Source organism: Protomyctophum parallelum (assembly GCF_964188405.1).
Source record: "Protomyctophum parallelum genome assembly, chromosome: 22".
NCBI classification, from domain to species: domain Eukaryota; kingdom Metazoa; phylum Chordata; class Actinopteri; order Myctophiformes; family Myctophidae; genus Protomyctophum; species Protomyctophum parallelum.
The window spans coordinates 2,202,452-2,226,723 of NC_139714.1; the positions used below are offsets into that span (position 1 = coordinate 2,202,452).

At 44.0% G+C, this 24,272-nt stretch overlaps 2 protein-coding genes across 2 annotated transcripts in view; one reads left to right on the forward strand and one right to left on the reverse strand.

Annotated features, from left to right (window-relative positions):
• Nucleotides 1–222: 222 nt before the first annotated feature.
• The window catches only part of tmtc2a (transmembrane O-mannosyltransferase targeting cadherins 2a), a 70,394-nt gene continuing 46,344 nt past the window's right edge, over nucleotides 223–24,272 (reverse strand). The window contains exons 7-12 of the mRNA XM_083757921.1: nucleotides 23,631–23,709; nucleotides 20,571–20,692; nucleotides 16,081–16,162; nucleotides 11,067–11,181; nucleotides 7,759–7,822; nucleotides 223–3,207 (exon numbers count right to left, since the gene is read on the reverse strand). Coding sequence (XP_083614047.1) covers nucleotides 2,935–3,207; nucleotides 7,759–7,822; nucleotides 11,067–11,181; nucleotides 16,081–16,162; nucleotides 20,571–20,692; nucleotides 23,631–23,709 — 735 coding nt within the window. The 3' untranslated portion in view covers nucleotides 223–2,934. The remainder of the gene's footprint in view (nucleotides 3,208–7,758; nucleotides 7,823–11,066; nucleotides 11,182–16,080; nucleotides 16,163–20,570; nucleotides 20,693–23,630; nucleotides 23,710–24,272) is intronic.
• Nucleotides 11,616–12,635, forward strand: LOC310853554 (L-lactate dehydrogenase B chain-like; the record flags this gene model as incomplete). The annotated part of the gene is made up of 1 exon (XM_083757934.1): nucleotides 11,616–12,635. The coding sequence occupies one exon, from the start codon at nucleotides 11,616–11,618 to the stop codon at nucleotides 12,633–12,635; it is 1,020 nt and encodes a 339-aa protein (XP_083614060.1).

The window sequence follows — 24,272 nt, forward strand, 5'->3', positions numbered from 1 at the left end:
CATTTTCTTTATCCCTCCCGCTTCCAAAAAGGTCTCCATGGAAACCAAGAATAAGTAAAAGGCTATTGAAGAGTGACAAGATTAAACAATATATATTCATTTTGCAGTTTTCAAAGACTTCAAGAAATAATCTCTCTGGAAGCTTCAAATGCCATCATTTTGCAGAGAGGACGTCTCCTGGGAGAACATAAATTCTACACTGAGCCAAGAGTCATCATTTTTATTGTGGAAAACTGTTCACTTGGCTTTTACAAAACACAACACATACAGTAAGGCTACAAATGCACACCACACAATCTCCTATAGGGCATAGCAGTGGTGGCCATTGTGTGGTGAGATTTCCGAAAATATTTATATAAATTATTTTAAGCCTGGAAACAAGCCATCCACCCAGGTGCAATCATGACCATAAAATATTAGATTTTTGTATTTGTATTTATTTATTTTTACACAGAATTCAATGTTTTATGGTCATCATTCACCAGGAGCCTGGGGGGCTTGGTCAAATAATTGTTTTTTTCTTTTTTTCCCCGGAAATATCGATGGGAAAAACAAATGGCCGCCACTGCAATGCCCTATTGTGAGTTGAACTAGCTCTCTCTGTGTCAACAGACCTTCTGTGACCATCACTACCACCTGGTGTTCCTGAACAGAGAGACGGGAAGACAACGTAACGCCATTTCATGTTCTCTACCATAGTGGTTCGCAACCTGTGGGGTCGGAGACTCGGAGGTCCCGACATGATTCTTTTCGGGGGTCCCAGATGACAGTGAAGTGACTTTAAGGACTTTCAAGACCTTTTTAATAGCTCAAAGAAAGAAATGAAAAATACCATTATTGCATTAAAGAAATCAACAAACTACTACAAGAGCTGGTCAAACATTGGCCAAAATTGTCAAATAATAAAAGAAAGAGGCAAGATTTGTGAAAATACCTGAACTACAAGCTCACAACGCCTCGCCTTGCGAGGTGTTGTGAGTTTGTAGATCTGCTATTTTCCACAATATTTCTATGTTGAACCGAGTCAAACTAAATGTGATGCCTACAATTCCAAGTGCTTGTCAGGGTGTGGGGTCCCCAGTTCAAATATGATCATTTTGTTGGGTCCCCAGTTTAAATATGATAATTTTGGGTGGGTCCCCAGTTCAAATATGAATATTTTGTGGGTCCCCAGTTTAAATATGAATATTTTGGAGGGTCCCCAGTTCAAATATGAATATTTTGGAGGGTCCCCAGTTCAAATATGAATATTTCGGGGGCTCCGGCCTGAAAAGGTTGAGAACCATTGATGTACCTGTTTGAGGAAGTGAGGAAGCGGGGTCATGACATCACCTCTTGAACCAGTTAACCATTTTCACCCAGGCGTCCCTATTTTGGGCACGTCATTTCAACCCCCCCCCCCCCCCCCCCCCCCCCCACATTTCAAAAACATCTTGCAATATTAAATAAATAGTGAAAATAGCAGATCCACATTGGCTAATTTCGTTATCCTTTGTTTGACAAAGTATGTACGGCTTAAGTGGTTAAGGTGACAATGAAAGAAGGGCACAGTGTTGGTATTTCTTTTTACAACAAGTATCACATATTAATTCATAAATTAAAATCCTCATCCGATCAGATGAGATCAAATAAAACATTTCCATTTGACACAGCACAATACAAAACAGCGATAACCTTTCGTCGCTCGGCACGAGAGGCGCTAAGAAGACTCATTATTACAGGCGGCTTTGGCACAGTTGAAGAGATTCCCCTCGATCCGTTTTACATTTTGCCATCAAAAAGATCAAATGCAGGAGGTCTGCAGTTCTCAGTCAACTCATTCTCCCAAGACAGCGCGGGACGGATTTGACAAAACGTTTGACTTGGCGGGGTACCTGCGGGGGCACACGTTGACTAGTGGTTTTCAGCCCTTGTCATATCAAGAGGTCCATTATTAATTCCATGCTGTATTGATGTTGGTACCATAGGAGAGATAACAGGGAAATGAACAAAATAACAATTATTCTACATTCTCTAATTGTGTAGATTATGTAATGCAGATGTTATACAATACAATACTCTCTCCATCATTTAGCTGGGGACCACCTGGAACCCCCTCAAGGACCATTGGTTGAAAACCACTGGACTATGGGGGGGGGGGGGGGTTGCCACTCTGTCCCTATCGTGACATGAACTCGAACAGTGCTGAGTCAGCTGAGGCCAACACTCGGCGGTGCCTCTCGTGGTTCAAAGTCCGCCTTAGATGGCACGTCCATCACTTTAACTGTTTTTTGGAGAATGGCACGATAGGCTGTTTGGCGAGTGAGTGAGTGTGTTGATAGTGTGTCATTCAGCTGTGTACCAACCTCACCTTACCGCCTGGTGTTTTAACAAGATGCAACGATTATGTACACTTAGGCTTCTGAATGCATCGTCGCGGGCAGGACCTAGAGATGTTTTGCGTTGGCATGCTTTAATACTGTCGTTTTTTTCTGTCCCTTTCATATCATGATGAGCACGGGCAGGAAAGGTCCAGGGTTATTCATAACCCTGAGGATTAGTGGTTTTTATTTGTCAGATTTGGCTATTCAAAAAGCATTTTTGATTTTTTTGGAAAAAAGATTTAGAAGGCATTTGTAGAATCGGTCTCAGGTCTTAATGGGCTAAAACAGGCTGTATTTCATTGAACAATTGACATTAGACTGTTTTGTCTCCCACCACACTGGGCTAGTGCAGGACCATAACCCTCATGCCATCATTTTGAACACAGTACCCCAAAACTGCCACCCTGCATCCTGTTCTAACGAGGACAACAGGTTTTCCATTTCATAGTCTTTTAAAAGTTTGTTTCTTCATACAGTATGTTCATACCAGACCCCAGGGGGACGGACGGACGGACAGACAGACACACCCAGTCTTCATTGAAGGGACAGACAGAGAGCCTTGTATTCTCTTTCAGTTCAGGGGGTCTCCTCTCTTCGGGGTCCCAGACACAGGCGTAGTGCTGAGTCCTTGTCTCTCCACATGCATATTGCTGAGTCTTTGTCTCTCCACAGGCGTAGTGCTGAGTCCTTGTCTCTCCATGACGTTCCACAGCTTCCTCAGGTTCGACTGTGTGATGAGGTCGTCCGGTTTGAGCTGCAGCGCCCGCAGGTAGTTGTCTTCTGCCTGAGGAAGCTTCCCGTTGAGGTGGAGGATGGCGCCGAGGTTCATCAGGGCAGCTGGGTACTGGCAGGAAGGAAGCAAACAAACAAACAGCATTAGGCGTCGTCTAGTCTTCATCGCACGGCGGTGACGAGGACAGTTAGGTATTAAGTTAGGATTTATGGGGGAAGTGATGTAGAGCTCCATATTTGAAGTGGATATTCATGGGTAACATCATACATAAAGTAGCCTACAAATTATTCTCATAGATTATATTAATATAAAACGTATTTTGTTTAGGCCTATAAATATCACGCTCGAAGTAAGATTAAAGAGTACAGTACAGTACAGTACAGTACAGTACAGTACAGTACAGTACAGTGAGGCATATATACGCATGGGCGCACGCACGCACACACACACACACACACAGTCACACACACACACACACACACACACACACACACACACACACACACACACTCACTCACTCACTCACTCACTCACTCACTCACTCACTCACTCACTCACTCCAGAATGGGAGTGCTTAGGCAACAGTTTACACATGGGTAAATTGTGGTTATGATCAGGTTTTACAAGATCTTGGCGCTCCTTTAGAAATGCATTTATCAAATAGTATAAAACAAGTCCAAAATGCTCTATTGGATAAATGTGTGTCATATCAGGATGTTGAGTTACAGCAATGCAGCACTTTTCATTTTTCTGTATTTAAGCGGCTGCACTGTAGCCACGTACTGGATTGTCTTGAATTCATCTTTTGGCAAAGCTATTTAAAGTGTGTCCTTCAGTGCTTCAGTGCTGAAGGTTTGACACACGCTCTGATATATGAGCTGCAATTCAGGAAAGCTTCCAGGTTTTTGTGGTACATTAAGGCAGGAGGGGCTCAGGGTGAAGCTTGCCTGAGCTGAGTAGATCAAAATATGCATTAAATTACACCTCAAAATGTGTCCTCACAGTAGAGTAGCAGTCAGTCACGGTCACATTTCAAAGTGTTTTGTTTTCTTTTGGTTAGTGCCGTGAAATGACCGTAAGAAATGCACAGAACAGAGTAAAAAAAACAATGGTGAATGATATACTGGTACTGTGTGCGTGCATGCGTGCGTGCCTGTCTAAGCAGTTGTGGAAAGTACTGTTAACCAAATACATTTACTTAAGTACTGTACGTAAGTAAAACTTTTAGGTACTTTTACTTTACTGGAGTATTTCCTATTTTCTCTCTCTTTTTTACATTTATTTGAATACTTTTGTTACTACCGGTAGTTACTTTGAGGATTTGAATCATTATAAAACATAATGACTTCAGCCCTATAGTTAAGCAATTTGAGAATAGCAGATCTACAAGCTCACAACACATCCGCGATGGGACATGTTGTGAGCTTGCCTTGTACTATAGATCTGGTCTTTAAAAAATATTTTAACCCATTATATACAGTATACAGTATGAAACTGGACATTTTGGATTATGAGTAATTTCACTCATAATAATTTAAGAATATTTAATCTTGCCAATCCTTTTTTAATTATTTTACTTCCACCACTGTATCTGAGTATATTTTATGACATCAACAAAGAAACCCATGTATAGCAGAGCGTTATTGCCGAGACATTGGAACCAAATCGTCTCTTCTTGAAGTGTGGCCAATCGAAAGCAGCTGCCGAAACCACAGTATCGACCGCATATAGGAATCTCTCGAGTCCAAGGTCACGGACGGAGCTCTCTGCAAGCCACTGTTAACACGCCCAAATCTCATCCTCACCTCTTTTACGCCTCACCTCCCCAGATGGGACTCATTCCCTTGGCCTGGGAACCCTGAGTGTGTGTGACATATGGTTAGTGTCTTTGGCACAGTCTTTGGCAACAGTCTTTTTTTCTTCCCCCAAACACGACAATCTTGGCTTGGCTTGAGGTACACCCTCTGCTATTTCAACACGTTTACATTCTGTTCCTCAAGTAGAGTTTATACGCTGTGCTTTTAAGAGCAGGGTTTGTTTATGGCTCCCTAATGTAACGAGTCAACGTGCGAGGAATTTGAATAATGTAGTCTCGATCGGCAGATTTTAAGATACCTTTAAATGTACTGTAGCATCACACCAAAGTGTTGACGGTCTAAATCTCGTGGATCTGCTTTCTGTAATGTACAGGAACCACATGTAAGCAGCAGCAACATGCTAGGCTAGATAAACGATGGCCCACCATCACTGTAAACAACTGGGTGATAAATACAGTATAAACTCTGTGGACTTTAATCACAGCAAAGGGACCAGAGGCTGTTAGACATGGAGCTCTGTTTACATGTGTCCTGTCTGTGTGTAGGGAAGAATCCACAGACTAAATCAACCTGTCTCTTCAAACTGAAGATAGTGATGTTCTTTCTTTGGTCTGTCCACAAATATATAGTCCACTTTCCAGAATGTGAACGTGAACATTTTGAGTACCCTGCCGGATGCTAACTTGCATATGTTGGGCAATTTTCATAATTAGCATAATAAGCTGGGGTACTATTAACAACCTATTCAAGGCAAACATTTCAAATTTTCATTATGCTTTAAGTAGCATGTGACATGATTCATGATTCTGAATCCATTGCAAGCATTCTTTTAGCACACTCCTTGGCCTAAATTTGGCCATAGGCACTTGCCCAAATGGGCTGACCTCATCACATTTGTGATGACGGCTATGGCCGTAGGAGTGTTTTTCGTGCAAAACCAATGCTTGGAATGGATTCAGAATCATGAAAACCCCCTAGTTTGACATGTCACATGCTACTTAAAGCATAATGGAATTTAGAAAAAATTGCCTTATATTGGTTGTCAATGGTACCCCAGCCTATTATGCTAATTATGAAAATTGCCCAACATATGCAAGTTAGCATCCGGGAGTTTCTAGATGCTGGGGACCCATACTCAACATTTCTAACATAAAACGTTAGGGTACTCAAAATGTCCGGGTTCACAATGGGACTCTATGGGCTGGCAAGTAGACTACTACACCGTGAAATTAAGTTGTAGTCTGTTTTTAAAAAAGGAATTAGAGAATTGAAGCCCTTTGCTTGGCCTGCTGTCAGTGTGCAGAAGAAATACAATACGACATTTCTTTATTACCTGCTCACTCTTAAATGTATCTTTCGACTCAGTAGCCATGTACTGTATGCAACACATATTTTGACATAACACAGAAACACAACAAAATAAATTACATACATAATAACACGAAGACAAGAGCAACCTACCCCTGGCCAGACTCTAAACTAAGCCTCAAAATCGACTGATGGATAAAGGACTAATTTATCCTGTAGGCAGCAATTTATATTCCCCATTCAAAACATGAAATTCCTTGACAACCTTAGCTAGTGGTATGAGAGATTAGCTTCAGACGCACGCACGCACGCACGCACGCACGCACGCACGCACGCACGCACGATCAACACTTTCCAGGCAACTGCAGTGACTTCTTGTGGTTCCGTAGTATCTCAACGACACATCTCAACAGCTTTCAAAATCGTACCCAAGAAAATGCATAGATATCATCACCGCAGTGTCCCGTTGATTGATTACACTGGCTTGCTTCTCTCTGCACTGGACTTTGTACGGAGATGAAAGAAAGCCAAAGCCTCTCACCACCCCCGACAACAAGACCACATAAGTCACGCAGCACGCCGTCACCCAAAGCAGACACACATGACAAATGACCACAGGAAGCTCCATGTAGGCCCGTCTGAAAACACAGGGGCTCCCGCGACTTTGAATTACCTCTCCCAGACGAGTCCACGCGCCCGCTTCCTTTGAAGTGACTGATTGATACCGTTAAGCCTGAACAGACCCAAACATCCTAACCCGACATCCACTGCAGGAGAGATCTGATACGCCTCAGCCTGCAACTCTACTGGGATTATATAGCACATATAGGCCTACCTACTTTCAGTATGATACTAGAAAGGGCCGATCATCGGGGTGTATTCTCTTGCGTCACTAATATAATATGATGTCTTACAGTCTCACGCAGTGGTGGATAAGCAATACCAGAACATAGAAATAACAGTTACAAGTAAAAGTCCTGTATTTATTTTACATTTTACTTGAATAAAAGTACAAAGGTATTGTCAAATATACTGAAAGTACCAAAGGTGAAAGTACTAGGCTATGTATGCAGAATTTCCCTGTATGAGAGTGACGACACTAGCGTTGACTCCTATTGTAACAATGGAATGCGGAAATGCTCATTCTATCTCAATGGGATAGTTCCAATGTTTGGAACTATAGCCCATAGCAGCGAGATCAAAGCAGTTCGCCACTCTCATCTTCTACGGCTCTGATCGTGTGTTTGTACAAAACTCACAAAAAACGCTACACATTATCTCTGCACTCATGTGATGAACATGTATCATTCAGATTATTCATAATACAGTTCTGATTGGCTATAATTGCCTTCAATTTCTCCCCCAAGCCTGGTGGAGATACACGTTCATCGGAGTGCCTGTTTCTGGTGTGTTAGTGTGTGTGTGTGTGTGTGTGTGTGTGTGTGTGTGTGTGTGTGTGTGTGTGTGCGTGCGTGCATGTGTGCGTGCGTGCGTGGTGTGTGCTACTGCTAACAGGAGAAGCAGGCCGGGTACTCACGTCAGGTCTTAAGGTAGCAGCTCTCTCATATTGCCTCTCTGCTGCGTCGTTCAGACTGGCCTGTCTGTGAAGGTAGAACACAATGAAAGGTTTTTGACGTTTTTTTGATTATCCTGGATCTGGATTGCTGTGGTTTTCAATAAACATAATTATCCAAACGGCATCCATTTTGCTGCATTGTGGTGTGGTGCGGTTGAGCCTTCAAAGCGATGATGAAGGCCTGAGCAGCTGAAACGCGTTGGTTTGTCATGACTACTGCTGCGGGGAAAAATAAAGAATCCAAAGACAATACACCTTGTGAGAGCCTTCTATATAGACTGTTCACTATACTATATACTATATAGTCTTTCAACTTCATTCTCTCAATCAGTTGACAGTAGAGTACACTTAGCTCAGGACTTCTGTCCCCTAGTATTTCAACTCACATGTCTGTCACAATATATATATATACGTCTAAAGATCCGTACACACAGGCAATTCATTCACATGAATATTAAACCGATGTGGTGTCATCGTGAGTGCATCCACACACAGAAGGCAGACATAACGAGGCAATGCAGCCATGTAATGATGAGGATGATTTTGCACCTCTAATGAAAGCATCAACCTGGATGAATGAAGCATCACCAAATTAATAGTTTGGTGACAAAAGCGTATCAGATCCACAGACTAGTCATTGGTTAGACCAGACATTAGTCCTACAACCTATCTCAAACCCTCACCCTAACCCTAACCTCCCATGGGGCAGCACACCTAAACCTAACCTTAACCCTCTCCCAACCCTTAACGCAACCTTAATCCGGTCGTCTTAACGCAGCCCTCACCAACCTTTTGTCTAACCAATGCTATGTCTAACCAAAGGATGCCATTCCGATCAACAACCTCTTGTAGATCTGCTACTTTTGCAGCTTTTGAACAGTTTTAGACATATGAGGTTTCCACCCAACATAGACGATGTCTAGCTAACATCTAAAGTGACCACAAATGCACTGCGGTTGAGTGGACATACAAGCAAAATGGCCGCTGCGTTTACGGCGTGTGGATATGGTTTATTAGAATAGCTGGTATAATCACATCCCATAGCGGGGATGATCAGAGACTGGATCTGTTGCTTGCTACTGTACTTTCTGAACATGAATGACCTTTCCTTGAACTTCCTGTTGTTTGTATCATTGATCAGTGTGAAACACTGAGGGCCAGGAGTTGTGAGGAAACAGACCACCAGCGAGCAGTCTGGCATAACTCAGTATGTGAGGTGCCAATAGTTAAACAGCTCCATACAGTACCTCTGTATGCCAACAGGGCATGACGTACACTTGCTGTGTGCCAAAGTTAATTAAATGAAGGAGTGCATTGTTTCCAGCTGATCTTTTATGTGAATCATAGTCTGAAACTAATTTATTTGTTTCTCAATTTGTTTCTTTTTTTTTAAACTATTTGGTCCGGTTCTATCTGTTATTCTTGTTCTTATCTCACTCTGAGCACTGCACCGAAAACAAATACAAACCAAATCAACTGTAAGTTGGGCATTAAATTATTGAATATTACACAACGGAAGTCTGTGGGAGCGCCGTAACTCTCTCTTAATGGCATTAAGAGTATCTGTCACAGAGTTGCTTGAGACGAAAATAATGTGTCAGTCCAGATCCAGAACCAAAGCAGAATGATTAACCTCATAGATTTACTCTGACAACTCAAGAGCAAAACCTCAGCCAAGTTCTTCTGAGACACTTAAAACATTTAACAGATCCTTAGTAGTGACCTGTGTTTCAGTTGAAGATACTGGAGAGCACTAATGACTTTCCCAGATATGTAGAGCAAGAAGCAGTTTAATGAGCTCCCAATACGTTCTCTACGTTTGCAACTGTTACCGTTTAAATAACAAAAAATAGCAGATATAGTACAATGTGCAAAACGCGTCGCCACATTTCAAGCTTGTGGATCTGCTTTTAGATGCTTTTGTGTGACGCTGTAGTAGGATCAAGTCGGGTGTTAATTTACAACCAAAAAAAAAGAAACTTAAAAATGATGGAGATAAAAGGTTTCTGCCCGACAGAAACTCTATGATGTTTGCAAATGTGCTTGGCGAGATTTAGGGGCAATTCACACTATGGTCCCGGGTGCGCACTCGGGACCACTTGGCAGATGTTGTGGTAGTGTGAATGATGCGTACCGTTCCCGGGAGCGGATTGCCCAACCGTCCCCGGGACCGCATGGGGGGAGGGTCTCTGGACCGTTGAAGTGTATTCAGATACGGATCGTTCCAATGTGAATGCATGCGTACCTAAAGAAGGAAGTGGACTGTTTTTTTTTAAGAACGTGACATAATCTCTAGTCGACAAGCCAAGCGTCAACAAAAAAAAACACACAGCTGCTGCAGTGCTGCACAACGCGTAACACCAGCTCATTTCTCAACGCCGCCCGTCTCCTGTTGAATCTGCGTATACGCGCAGCACCGCAGTACGCGCTGATCTTATTACACATGGCTCTTGGGCTTTGCTTGGCATAGTTTCCAAAGTAAAACAAAATAATAATAATGCTAAAGTAGAATCCATAGCAAACTAATATCAAACACGACACTGGACCACAGAACTGACTGACACAGTGAATAGCAGGCAAGCTGACAGTATAGTAGTATAACGGCAAAGAGGCAATGCAATTCAGTGTGTCTGGATTCATGCAAGTGTACCCGGGTGCGCTGTTGAATCTCGGGTAATGTGAATCATGGCCATCAGGGACCAGGCAACCGTATTCGGAAACGGTTCCAATGAAACGGATTCAGTCCGTCTCAGTGTGAATTGCCTATTAATGGAGAGTTATCGGGTGGCATGGCTGGTAAATCCCTGCAATTGATCTTTAAAACAAGGTGGTATAATTGGTACAATCATTTCCAGCGTGTTGAAAAAATAATGCGATGGGCCGTCAAAAACATAATCTTTGGTTAGAATTGGACGGATTGATTTAGATCAAGAGTCATCCACTAAAATCATTAACCCATGTTGGGCGGGAACCCCTTTTGGTGTTTTAAACATTATGTTATAATTTAGCTATTGAAAAATAGCAGATCTACAAACTCATAGCGTGCCACCGAGTGGCGCGCTACGAGCTTGTAGGTCTGCTATTTTTGAAAAATCATGAAAATATTTATTTCAGAAAACTGGAGGATTTAGAAGATTTGAAAGAAATGTTGAAGTCAGGCCTAAATGGGTTAATGTTCCGTCCTGTGATTAATCTCCGTCCTGGACAACGAGCGGGATTATTTGATAGGACGGAGACCTCCGAATGGGATCCCGACGCACCACACCAACCTGAGCATGTGAGCGGCGCTGAACACCACATCAAACTCTGAGTGGTCCAGCTCTGCTGCTTTCTCTGCCATCTCTGCAGCTTCCTCCACTCGAGACTGTTCCAGTAGAAACTGACCTGCATGGAGACAGAGAACCACCAGGGATAAAGTTAAAGGTCTTTCTCTTTCGGTGATAAAAACCACCGCAAACGAGTTGGACGTGCCCACTGCAACCCTGCACCCTGCATAGGCATCGACAGTGTGGGTTCCTGTAGTTACTTTGCCATGATGTAACTTCAAATATTGGCAAGATAGCAATGCAAATACAAAGGGGGCGAAGTGCAACGGCTTGTGGCACAAATCGACAGTTTGCATGTAGGTGAGGTCAGACCAGGACTCTGTCGATGCAGCCTATATAAGAGATTAACTTCTTAAACAAAGTAAGAGACTAATTTACCGAATCGACAAGTAGAATTAGCATGTATTCATTTTTTTTTTACTGTCAATGCTTTAATATTCACTTCTTTCCTCTGGAACAAAACATGAATTGATCTTAGAAAGATCTGCGACCATGTCGTCAGTGCAGCAGAAGCTCCTGACCCCCCTCGCCGCCGCCGGACCCCCCGAGCCCCCCAGGAACAAGGTGACGGTGGTGGGAGTGGGCCAGGTGGGCATGGCCTCCGCCGTGAGCATCCTGCTCCGCAACCTGCCCGACGAGCTGTGCCTGGTGGACGCAATGGAGGACCGCGCCAAGGGCGAGGCCATGGACCTGCAGCACGCCATCGTCTTCCTCAAGACCCCCAGGATAGTCGGCGGCAAGGACTACGCCGCGTCGGCCCACTCCCGGCTGGTGATCGTGACGGCAGGCGTGCGCCAGGCGGAGGGCGAGAGCCGCCTGGACCTGGTGGAGAGGAACGTGGAGGTTTTCCGGGAGATCGTGCCGCAGGTGGTGAGGTACAGCCCCGGCTGCACCATCATCGTGGTCACCAACCCCGTCGACGTCATGACCTACGTCGCCTGGAAGCTCAGCGGGCTGCCCGAGCGCCGCGTGCTCGGCAGCGGCACCAGCCTGGACTCGGCGCGCTTCCGCCACCTGATGGCGGAGCGTCTGGGAGTCCACGCCGCGGCCGTCGACGCCTGGGTGCTGGGCGAGCACGGGGACACCAGCGTGCCCGTGTGGAGCGGCGCCAGCGCGGGCGGCGTCGGCCTGCGGACGCTGCACCCCGAGATCGGCACGCACACCGACGAGGAGCGGTGGGCGGCCGTGCACGAGGCGGTGGTGGACGGCGCGCACCAGGTGATCAGGCTAAAGGGCTACACCAGCTGGGCCATCGGCCTGAGCGTGGCCGACCTGGCCGAGAGCGTCCTCAGGAATCTGGCCCGCGTTCACCCCGTCTCCACCATGGTCAAGGGCATGTACGGCATCGAGGAGCAGGTGTTCCTGTCGCTGCCCTGCGTGCTGAGCGGCGGCGGCGTGGCGGCCGTGGTCAACGTGAGCCTGACCGGCGAGGAGGCGGCACGGCTGAGGAAGAGCGCCGACACGCTCTGGAACATCCAGAGGAGGCTAAAGGACCTCGTGGAGAAAGAGTAGAGGCTGGAGAAAATGGGACTATACTTGAGCCCTAATTTAGAAGAGAAAGAAATTGAGACCATTGTAAAAGAATCGCTTCTGGAAAATAAAAGAAGACAACACATCATTGTCTACTGTGTTGCTTTTTGATGTGTATCTAAAGAGCACAAAGTACGATTCTGAACATGTCAAGTATCGTGAGACTGTCCATCGTTTCCTGTCTGGCAACCAAATCTCACCATACCTCCGAGACATAAACGATACCTGCTGTTTAGATGCCTCAATAAAATGATGTACTGTGCACATCGAAAAGCAAGTGATTAGAAAACAACCTGTGATATAAACTTATTTTACGGAAGCCATGCATGTAAAAACAAATCTTGTAGATTTTACAAATAGAACGTGATTATAAAGATCACTAATTGCATTTGGCAAAAGAAGCAGAGAGTTACAGTAGAGAGAGAAGTGCTTTGGTAAGAAGACTACAAGTGGACGTGACAAAGTCAAATCCAGTATTTTTAATGAGCGGTTGCACGAGTCCCCCGAAAAGAGAGCTTAACACTTAATGTATTAGTATTCGGAAGAAGACATGTATAAAAGTAATACCCAGTGGTCGGAGCAATAGGACTCTGACTTTAACAAGCCGATGGTGTGATGTGTGAAAGATTGCGTGCCGCAGGCTGGAATGATAAAACACACGAGAGCTTGTAAGGAAGAGATGGAGAATGTTGTAGAACAAACAAAGGAAGAGGGAAGCGTGTTAGAATCCTCCACAGACAATGCAACGAGGGAGAGAGAGGGCGAGAGGAGAGAGAGAGAGAGGTCATTGTTCCGCCTGTTGAGGTGTGCAAACACAGATGATGAGGATAGGAGGTGTTTGATGTGTTTTCCGGTGGGAGGCCGTGCTGCCACCTGGCAGAGAGTGTCTATAATGTAGACAAACAGAAGACTGTTTCTTTTAATCGTGTGCAGCAGGTTTTTCAGACCAAGGACCCCTTAGCTGAGAGAGAGCTGAGAGAAGCAGGAACCCCCCCCCCCGCCCCCCCCCACAAACACACACACACACACACACACACACACACACACACACACGACTACATGTTGTATAAAATTGTTTTGCTGATTCAACTTTTTCATAGATTCATAGACGGCACTATCAGTGTTGAATTTATGTGAATGTGTGTTTTCAGACTTAACCACTTAGGTCGCATTCTCACCTGTAGCCTACTCTGGTAGACTTTTTGCGATTGGTGGGTGCATTTTTAATTTGCTGCATTTGCGTGTGTGTGTGTGTGTGTGTGTGTGTGTGTGTGTGTGTGTGTGTGTGTGTGTGTGTGCGCGCGCGCGCGCCATGTTAGATACAGTTTATAGATCCTGCTGTTTAATTGTGGAGTATTTATAAGATGAATAAAGTCCCCACTCCCCACACAGTGACAGCGCTCCATGTTTACGCACAGAATATTCTGTACACTGCAGTGTTTTTATAAGCAGTTGATTAACATGTTCGTCTGAATATATTTCCATGAGGGCTTCGGTCTCCTCATTTGACCTCGTCTATCCACGCACGGTAAAGGGACATATTTGTTTGCTTCGTTTACTTTATTTGATGCTGATTGCATTCACACCTGCAGTGAATTGAAGTCAGGTGCTCTCGGAAGCGAAGCGAAACCCCAGATTTTTGGCGAACTATAATGCGATTGTCTGATCCGCACCGGAATTCGAATGAGCCTTCACACCTGCCAAACGAAGCACACTTTCCGACAATACACAGCAGGATTCGTTTTAATTGCAGTATAACATCCTGGTGTGAAGGCGACCTAAAACACTCAATATTTAGTAAACTTGACGTTTGTGAGCATGTAGATCTGCTATTTGAATAAGATGATACACACATGTTCCCCACATGTAAACATGTGTTTTAACTGAAAACAATGACAGGAAAGGAGGCTCATCTCTGTTATCTGACCTCTGGTGGGCTTTTACCATCTCTGTTCTCACTTCCTTGCACTCCTGTGTGCGTGCGTCCGTATGCACACACGCACACACACGAGACACGACAATCATACACACCAGTGTATGATTGTCAATCACACCCTGTGCGTGAGTGTGTCAGTCACACACAATTTACAGCATTAGGATAAGGGAGCGGTACCATTCCAAATAATCCTCACCCAGAACAAGAGACTGCAAGATAACATTGAGAGGGAAGAGAAAGAAAAGAGCGTGTGGATCTCAGGAAGAGGAAACAGCCCCACTCCAAAGACAGCAACCTAAACACAACTCAAACCCCCAAAAGACACACAGGGAAAGCAGCGGGAGGAATTGAGGGAGATAGCGACAGAGAGAGTGACCGGTAGACAATTGCTCTTTCGGCCAGACGGGCCATGTTTCATTTCCTATGAATATCCTGTAGATAGAGACATGCGGGGAGAAAAGCACCCTGTCCCTTCCAAAGCGATATGAAATGCTGCTTTGGCAGAGAGGCGTGGATGAGATGTGGTATCACGTTTTTACTGTCAGTATGAGTAACAGTGGAATATCTATATAATGAAACTATACATATAAACTATACATATATACTACTATGCTATACATATGTACTATGACGTGCTATGACTACATACAATGCAATTATAGTGCTGTCTACATAACATGCTATAAGTCTGTATCAAATGCTATCCAAGTCTACAGTAGCTGAGCTTCATTCATATTTGTGTACCTCGTCAAGGAGCTTAGCTTCAATTTTAGGAAACATTATAAATCTCTGCCCAAAATGAGGTCTTTAAGAGTACAACACTGTCCAACCGTATTCCTAAACTTAAACCTCAGTAAAACTATGCCTGAACATAACCTTATTTCTAAACATATCCTCAGTAAAACGATTACAAGAGCGGTCCGCGGGAAAAAATAAATGGGGGCGAGTGTGTTTTGGGGGCGAGCGCTCCGGACGGTTATCGTCTGTGTTACCTCACATGTCCGTATCAGCTTCAACAGTGCTGTTGAAACAAGGTCATGCAGACCACTGAGATATTTCCCTCCTTCTAATCTAAACGATTATCACTCAATTCTAACACACTAGCTCCAAATAGCCCAGTATGTGTATTTAATGTTAACATATATGTGTAATGAATTTGGTCATGGATTTGATGTGAATGGTTTTAGCTGTGACAATAAAAAGTATAAATAAATTATTGGATAGTGTACAGTATGATGACATGAAATGGGGAGAGAGATGAGGGGTGTCACGCGGCAACGGTCGTCGGGATCGGGAGTCGAACCCGCGACACGCCGTCAGGCTGACTTAGCAGCCTAGGTGCCCGGACCGCTACACTAGCCGCCCGGGCCACCTGGTTGGTTTTGTAAAAGAAACGTTCATGTGAAATTCAAGTGAAATAGTTGAGGATGATGATGATGATGAAGTTTGAATGCAGATTTTTGAACGCTGGTCATGGAGTGTATTTCTTACCATAATGCATGTAGCAGTTTCCTTTGGTGGGGTCTAGCTGAATGGCTTTCTGGTAGTACTTCTCTGCTTCTGTCTTCTGCCCCTGGAGGAGAGAAAGCACATTAAAAAAAAAATCAAGATATACAGTATACATCAACTTTCAAAATATATACATTACAACCACTCCTACAGCTCCTACATCTACATTCAACCTGGATCTTACTAATCATTACTTGGATCTAGGAATGAATACAAATTCCATTAATAACAGTTAACGGGCAGCTATAAGTTATTAAAAATAATCATGTAAATAGTACAGTAAAGCTCCCCACGCACACCGAGCGCGTTTTTCTGATTTCTAGCGCCGTTTCTCCATCGGTTTTCCGAAAAACGCGTCCAGTGTGCAACCAGTTAAGAGTATAAAGCGGTCGTGCAACATCAACTGAATATGATTGTAGATGAAACATCATGCGATAAAAGACAAGGATATCGCACAGGAATGGCATGGACAGCCATACCGAGCCGATATATCAGCTCAGCTTTTGTGATGCTGGCATCGTAACATCTCTACTTGGATCCATGCAGGCAGTTAGTAGCTGTAACAGTTTAACACATGACACATTTCTGCTCATGACACCTGCATGTAGTTTCCTTGCTCTACATCCTTTGTTCTATAGTAGGTTAATGTACAGCTGTACATCCTGTGCCACAACCACTCATGCGCAAACACACGCACACGCACACGCACACGCACACACACACACACACACACACACACACACACACACACACACACACACACACACACACACACACACACACACACAGCCATCACAACATCAGTTGCAGTTTATCGTGTCTGCTATGCATTATTTTATTGTGCCGCCATGCATGACTTGAGACATGGCAGCACTGCTGTTCAGTACCAGGAAACTGAAGCTCATAAAGAGAAGGGTATGCCGCCCCCCTCCCCCACCTTTTAAACACATCAAGGCCTCAAAGGGTGTGCGTGTGTGCGTGTCCGCGTGTATGTGCGTGTGTGCAACTGTGCATGCAGGTGTGTGTGAGAAATATATTGCGTCTTTCTTTGTGAAAAAGGCCTCCCTTCCTTTCTTTCCTCTACGCTGTTGCACTGATTGCTTCCATATTGCCGATGGATTCTACACTCAACGTGAAATGAGAGACTGTTCATATTAGTTTGGGTTCATTAGCTTCTTACCATATGCTCATGGCTGGCTCTAAATGAGCCAAACGTCACATTCAATTACTTCTCTTCCCCCTTGTATCATTCGCTATTTGAAAGGAGAGCAGTTCAGAGTTAATGTAAGGATTTCAAGAGTGGGGAAAAAGTACCGGTATCTATAAATACATATAGTATCTTAACCATTATAGCAACGTTTATCAGGCGAAGCACCCACGACCCTTAGCTGAGAATAGAGATAAACCCTCAATACTCCGTAAACCTGTCCTTTGGCTCTGTGCTTGGTCTGCTCTTTTTTCATTCTACCTCAAACCTCTTCGCAAAATATAGCAGATCACACAAAGATCTGGCAGCCCCCACTGCAGTATCTCCGAGGACCCCCTAGGGGTCCTGGACCCACTGTTGAAGACCCCTGCATTAGACAGTACATATTTTTGTTCCACCATCATGCAGATATTTTGTCCATTCTGCCTAAAATTTAACTTCAAGATTGTGCTGTAGAGATACTGTAGCTAAGCTATATTTAGAGCCAGTTGTGCGACATTGCCCGCATCGTCTACATTTAGACCTGAGCTGTTTGCATTGTGAAGGCTACTATCCCAGTGGGAGCTAGCTAGTGGTTAGCATTGCCACTGAGTGTATCCAACAGCACAGCTTTAATCTGTAGCTCATTAATCACAGCAGCGCTGACTGACCACAGCTCTCTCTCTCCCACTCCACTCCTGTTCCACCCAGAGGTCTCTGACTGGGACCAGAGCCTGACTCAGTGTATGGCCCTGGAATCAGCTAGAAGAAGTATAGAAGCTACAAAGTTTAGTATAAGGTGAGAGAAATGTGGGTACATGGAGGAGCAATGAGGGGGTTTGTCTTTTTAATGTCTTGGGCTCCCTATTGTGTCTGTCGGGTGGAAATAAATTACATGTCCACAACAAAGAAAAAAAAACTTGTATGTGATGCTGTAGTATGGTCAAGTAGGGCGTAAATTTACCAAAAAACACAACAAGTTAGACTATGGAGATAAGAGGTTTCTGCCCGACAGAGACATCCATCCATCCATCTTCAACCGTGTATCCGTAGTCGGTAGTCCTGGTCGCGGGGGCAACAGCTCCACCAGAGAGCTCCAGACTTCTCTCTCCTTCCGGGATCCTGAGACGTTCCAAGGCCAGTGAGTCGATGTGTTTCCTCCAACTGCACCTTGGCCTGCCCCGGGGTCTCCTCCCAGTGGGACGTGCCTCGAGGACCTCCTAACCAGATGCCCGAACCACCTAAGCTGGCTCCTTTTCACCCTATCTCTAAGGGAGATGCCAGCCACCCGTTGAAGAAAACTCGTAGGAACGAAGATTGCTCGGTAGATAGAGAGCTTTGCCTTCTGGCTCAACTCTGAGCTCAGAACTCTGTCTACCGACAGAGACAATATCATGTTTATTAAGCAAATTCAAAACAGAATAGTTTATCCTAATAAATAACATATTGAAATCATAAGACTCCAGAAGGTAAAGATAAAAGTTTACTCTCCCACGTGACAGGACTACAGTTTGACCATGTTGTTGTTGTTGTAGCATGGATGGGGTCCTGACTGGTCTGGATGGACACATGTATCTGATGGAGTGATTTAATTAGGAAGTAGTGTAATTGAATTATAAGCTTGACTGTGGGCCCCATTGTCCCAGAAACGTCCAGCCTCTCCTGTATGTCCCCTAAGCCTAGTTGTGGGGGACAGGGCTCAATCTATATGTCTCTCAGGGCCCTGGATCTGTTGACTAGTGCCTGGAGGAATTCAGCACCTGTGCCTGTGCACATGCATTCATAGTTTATGGAAAGTTTCTGTACGGAGCGCTGGAATGACCTCTGGTTGTGTGTTGCATCACCAGCACCCTGAGGGGGACAGCCATTCTAGATGAGGTCACAGAGGTCACTCAGATAGCATCATGGGATATTTGTACTTCCTCGTCCAAAACCTCAGTCAAACCTCACACAACATCTGTTCAGTCAGATTACTCACAAATATATTGAACAAATATTATTATAGAATGAGAAAATAAGTGTGCATATTATATTCTATCTTTGCGTTCGGCTCTGCTCTGTTCTCCTGATCAGTGCAATTATACAACCATCATCAACCATTAAGAGCAGGGAGATAGATATACAATAACAACCCCCCCAGGGGAACAAAAATAGCAGAGCCCAACGGTGATGCTGGGGTGGCGGTGGGAGCAAACAGCTCATAACGACAACCAGGAATGCAACAGAAGGAATGCAGAAAGATTGCAGCCCTAGAATACCCCACCCAAATGGTCAGCTGATTGCCACGACAGCGTATGACATATGTGGAACTTGCATAGCACTGAATGAGGCCCTCGAGTATATTTGCCTTAACTAATAGCTATACATATCATTTGCCATGGTGACACATCTGTTGTCACCATCATGGTTCATTAGTTCTCATTTCAAATTCAGTTTAGTTTATAAAGTGGGTTTCCTAGTTTGTATTCTATTTAACCCATGAAGAACTGAGGCCCATTCCACAAATGCCTTCTAAAATCAATCTCATGTAGCTCATCCGTTGCGTTGTCATCTACAGATTGAGAGGTAAGCACTTCTAGCCAATCTGCAGTCAGCCAATCAGGCAGTTGGACTCTGCGATTGCACGCATGCGCGTGTGCACACACACACACACACACACACACACACACACACACACACACACACACACACACACACACACACACACACACACACACACACACACACACACACACACACACACACACACACACACACACACACACCTGGAGCTTATCCAGTGACTACTGTAAGTGTTGGCATTGTGCTGCACCAGACTCACTCCCCATGTCTCTGACCTTCAGACATCACACACTCACAAATGAAATTATGCCGATGAATACAGCTGCCTTGTTTCTCGTTCTCTGAACGGTGTTTGGCAGCGACGTCACTGTCAGGTTAGCATCACTTCAAGGTCCCTAAAAGGACCGGATGCGTCCCATAATCACCTTTCTTCTTTCTTCAAGGTCCCTAAAAGGACCGGATGCGTCCCATAATCACCTTTCTTCTTTCTTCTAGTAAATACTCATGGATGGAAGCATCCCAGGAGTGTGCTTAGTTATCGCTGGTCTAAGCTGGCTAATGTCCAGTGAGTGAGTGAGTGAGAGAGAGAGAAAGAGAGAGAGAGAAAGAGAGAGAGAGAGAGAGAGAGAGAGAGAGAGACAGGCAGAATGTATTCTATTATATATATACTGTACATACAATTTGACGGCGGTTCCCATGCAGCAGCCAGAGAACAGGGACTTACGGTGATGGAGAGCAGCTTGCCGTAGGTCAGGTGAGCAGGGATGTGGTCGTGTTTGGACCTCAGAGACTCTCTGTACCAGTGACCTGCCTCCTTCAGCCTGTTCAGCCTCATGTAGGCCTCTCCTGGAACAGAGGGCAAAGGTCATATATTCATGAAAACCTATTTTAGATGATGTTTAAACTAAGAAGGAACTCATTCTTGGAGGGGGGTTATGAGTTACATTACACTTTCATGCTCAAAGAAAATATCAGAAGAACGATGAGGCCGATGTTTGCATTTATTTTCCTTTTCTTCTTTTGCTTCAGTCAACAGAGGTTGATTGAAGCCAGTTTGTCACTGAAATGATTGCGTTGTTACAACACAGTTTCATTAACCTTCCTCCAGAGAGAGTCTGCAGTAGATTGTGCGAAAGTCGAGACAATCGATAACTTGATAAGCATCAATCTGTTCCATTTCCTAACAGGTGCAATAAGACAGATAAGAGGGTCTGAACTCTGTCTCTCTTATCCATGCATGTTTTTTCTTTCTTTCTTTTTTTCTTCTTTTTTTCCTCACCCAACCAATGCAGCAGTTGATTGAACCAAAATGTTGGTTCAATCACAACATATTTGATCTGTGAAAGCAGCGACCCGATAGGGCATTGGTCCTGGTTCTCAACCTTATCAGGCCGCGACCCCCCAAAATAATCATAATTATTTTCAAAATGTTTGGCTCTTTCTTACATTATATGACAATTTAGCCAATGTTTGATCAATTTTAGTATAGTGTTGATTGCATTTGAGTATGTTTTGCACTCCGTCCGTACCGTACCGTCCGTACCGTTAACCCGGTCGATGCCGATTACCTACAGTATAACTGCACCAATCTGTGTGAAACGTTGAACTCCCTAGAGGCAGAGGAAAAACATTTGCCCTGCATTTTTCATATCTGCCTTTTATAGACTTTTGTAAAACATTTTTTTTATATTACTCCTCCAGATTCTGTCCAAAAATCGCGCAAATCGTTATACAGTATCTCTACATGTGCTCAAGACGGATTTGTCCAATATTTCATATTCCATCCTAATTGGCTCACAGTGGCTTCCAAAGTTTGCAGGATTGGCCTGTTTTGAACAAAAAGCCTCAAATCATGAACGCATCGTGCAATTTCTTTGAACATTTTCACCCACTTTCCTACTAGGCTGAGGAATAAATCCCACCCTTTTCTCATTGGCCTGTTATAGCGCCACCAACAGGCGGATTTTTGCAAAACCCATTTTTGTAACAAATTGCCTAAAATCATCCAATTGCCATCAAAGGCGTAAGAAGAAATGGCACCCTATTCACATTGGCCTATTATAGCGCCACCAGGAGGCCACAATAACCTGACCTGGCCCTGGAGACCTGTGCCCCGAGGGGCACTTTTTCCATTTATTTTTTTTCTCATTTTTTTATGGAATTACAAGTCCTTTAAAGCTGCTATAAGCAATAATATGTCGACATTTTAATAACTTTTTTTTTTCAGACAGCCAGCAATGTTGTTCCTAGAAGCTTTGTCATTGGTAGAAACAAAACCGGTGGAAATCGACCAATGAGAAAGCTTATAGGTAAATATTTGAATGCAGATTGTGGCCCCTAGATGTGTCACAGAGACAAAAAAAAGCTCCTTAAGATTTTGTCACTTTTGTCCCCAGTGGTAAAGAGGGTTTAATGACATCACTTGTGTCCCCCAGACACCCCCCCCCCCCCCCCCCCGGCCCTCCCTCCACCTGGCAAAACACATTATCCCCTTTCTTTCTCTCCCAATGTGCTCAGGCTGCCCAGAGGAATGCTGCAGGCTTTAGCCTTGCTGTAATGTCAACTATGCACTCATGATGTGCTTCCAGTGATGTAGTTAGTAATACAATAACACGAGGGATGTGATTTATTACAGGGATTAGTTTCGCTTCTCTTGGAGATGATGTCGCTCATGTCGGTTACATCTACACTAAAGACTGAGCACATGTTTAAGAGTTATTGGAATTATTAGTGTTGGAATCCAACAGGTGGCTCAAGTATATTAAACATGTTTTTGTTGAAGTACTGAAACATCATGGCAACAAGACTGTTGAAGAAATTGGTATTAAAAAAATATTTGACAAAAATGATCCTCATTGTGTTGAACTCAAAGGTCAGAAATACATTTAACCCATTCAATCCAAGAAAGCTTTTAACGTGCGTGCGTGCGTGTTTGTCATGTTTTTTTTGTGTGCAAATCTTTGAATTCATATTTTAAAGCAAACATTTTTAACTCAAATCTTTGCTTGCTTGCTTGGTCTGCGCCTAAATACATTTGTGACAGATCTTTTGACATTTTTTTCCTCAAAACTGTATTTCAAAAAGACATATTTAGAATTGGCCTCAATGACTTTAAAGTAAGCAACAAGTATTCCATAGATTCACAATCTTACTTTATTTCACATCTTAATTAAGCCTGGCTGATGAACCAGTAAAGCTCTTCCCAGTTTCCGGACTGTGTTACGTGTGTTAATGGCCTAGACCAGTGGTTCTCAACATGTGGTTCGGGTCCTTGAGGGTGTCACCAGATAAATGATCTATATTTAATATTCCCCATCATGTAATAATTATTAAATTAAAAGTAAATACAACTGGAGAACATGCGAGAATGGCTATTTTGATCAGAGTTCCAGTGTTATCTTAACTTAAGTACACAGGCATTAAAGGAATTCTGGACTAAATGACAGAACATAATGGACCAACTCTTTCTAAAAATACACATTTCAGATTGGGGTCCCGGAGATCTAAATCCTATCAAATGGGGGTCAATGGCCGATCAATGAATCTAAAATGGATGGTTCTTGGAAATTAAAAAGGTTGATAATCACTGGCCTAGACACACACACATAAGAAATTAAATTACTTTTTGGAGTCGAGGGAAATTCAATTCAATGCAGAGGTTTCACCTCATCAAAATACCACTTTGTATGTAAATGATACTTCACAGAACATGAACATTTCAGTGCACACAGCAGCTCAGTGTATGAATGGAGATGGAGATAGAGGCGTTCCATCAGTAACTGACCCATCATGTTGAACAGACTCTGTGGTGCAAACTGTCTGGGCATCTTCTGTACAGCTTCCTTATAGACTGACAGCGCCTCCTGTTGGGACAATAAGAAGAAACCAGTGGTGAATTTAAAACTCAAGTTTTACCGTATTATCTCCATGCACCCGGGCCGGAAGGCCAGGAGACGGAGATTCTGTTTTTGCACCTGTCCGTCCATCCGTCTGTCTGTCTGTCTGTCCGTCTGTGTACAGCTAATCTCAGAAACCATTGGACTGATCGACATGACATTTTGCCAGAGTAGACAAAAAACCCTATCCCAAATTGTTCAAATCGGCACAGTGGCTACTGGCCAAGTACAGCACGTCCTTGCACAACCTGTGTAGGCTTTCCAAAGACGCCGAGAGGCACTTCCACGTTAGCCACAGAAGCGTGGCATAGTTGTAAGCACAACCCGGCTACGATTTTGAATGTTGCGGCCATGCCCATTTCTGCCTATATTTTCCAGAACTATATTTTCTGTCTTTCAAAAAACACTACAGATACAAAACATACGTATACAAAACAACATGCATACTTTCTAGTGTGTGGGTGATTCGAAATATTGTCTTGCCAACAATATGCAACAATAATATTTTAAGATGTTGTGTTGGTGCAGAG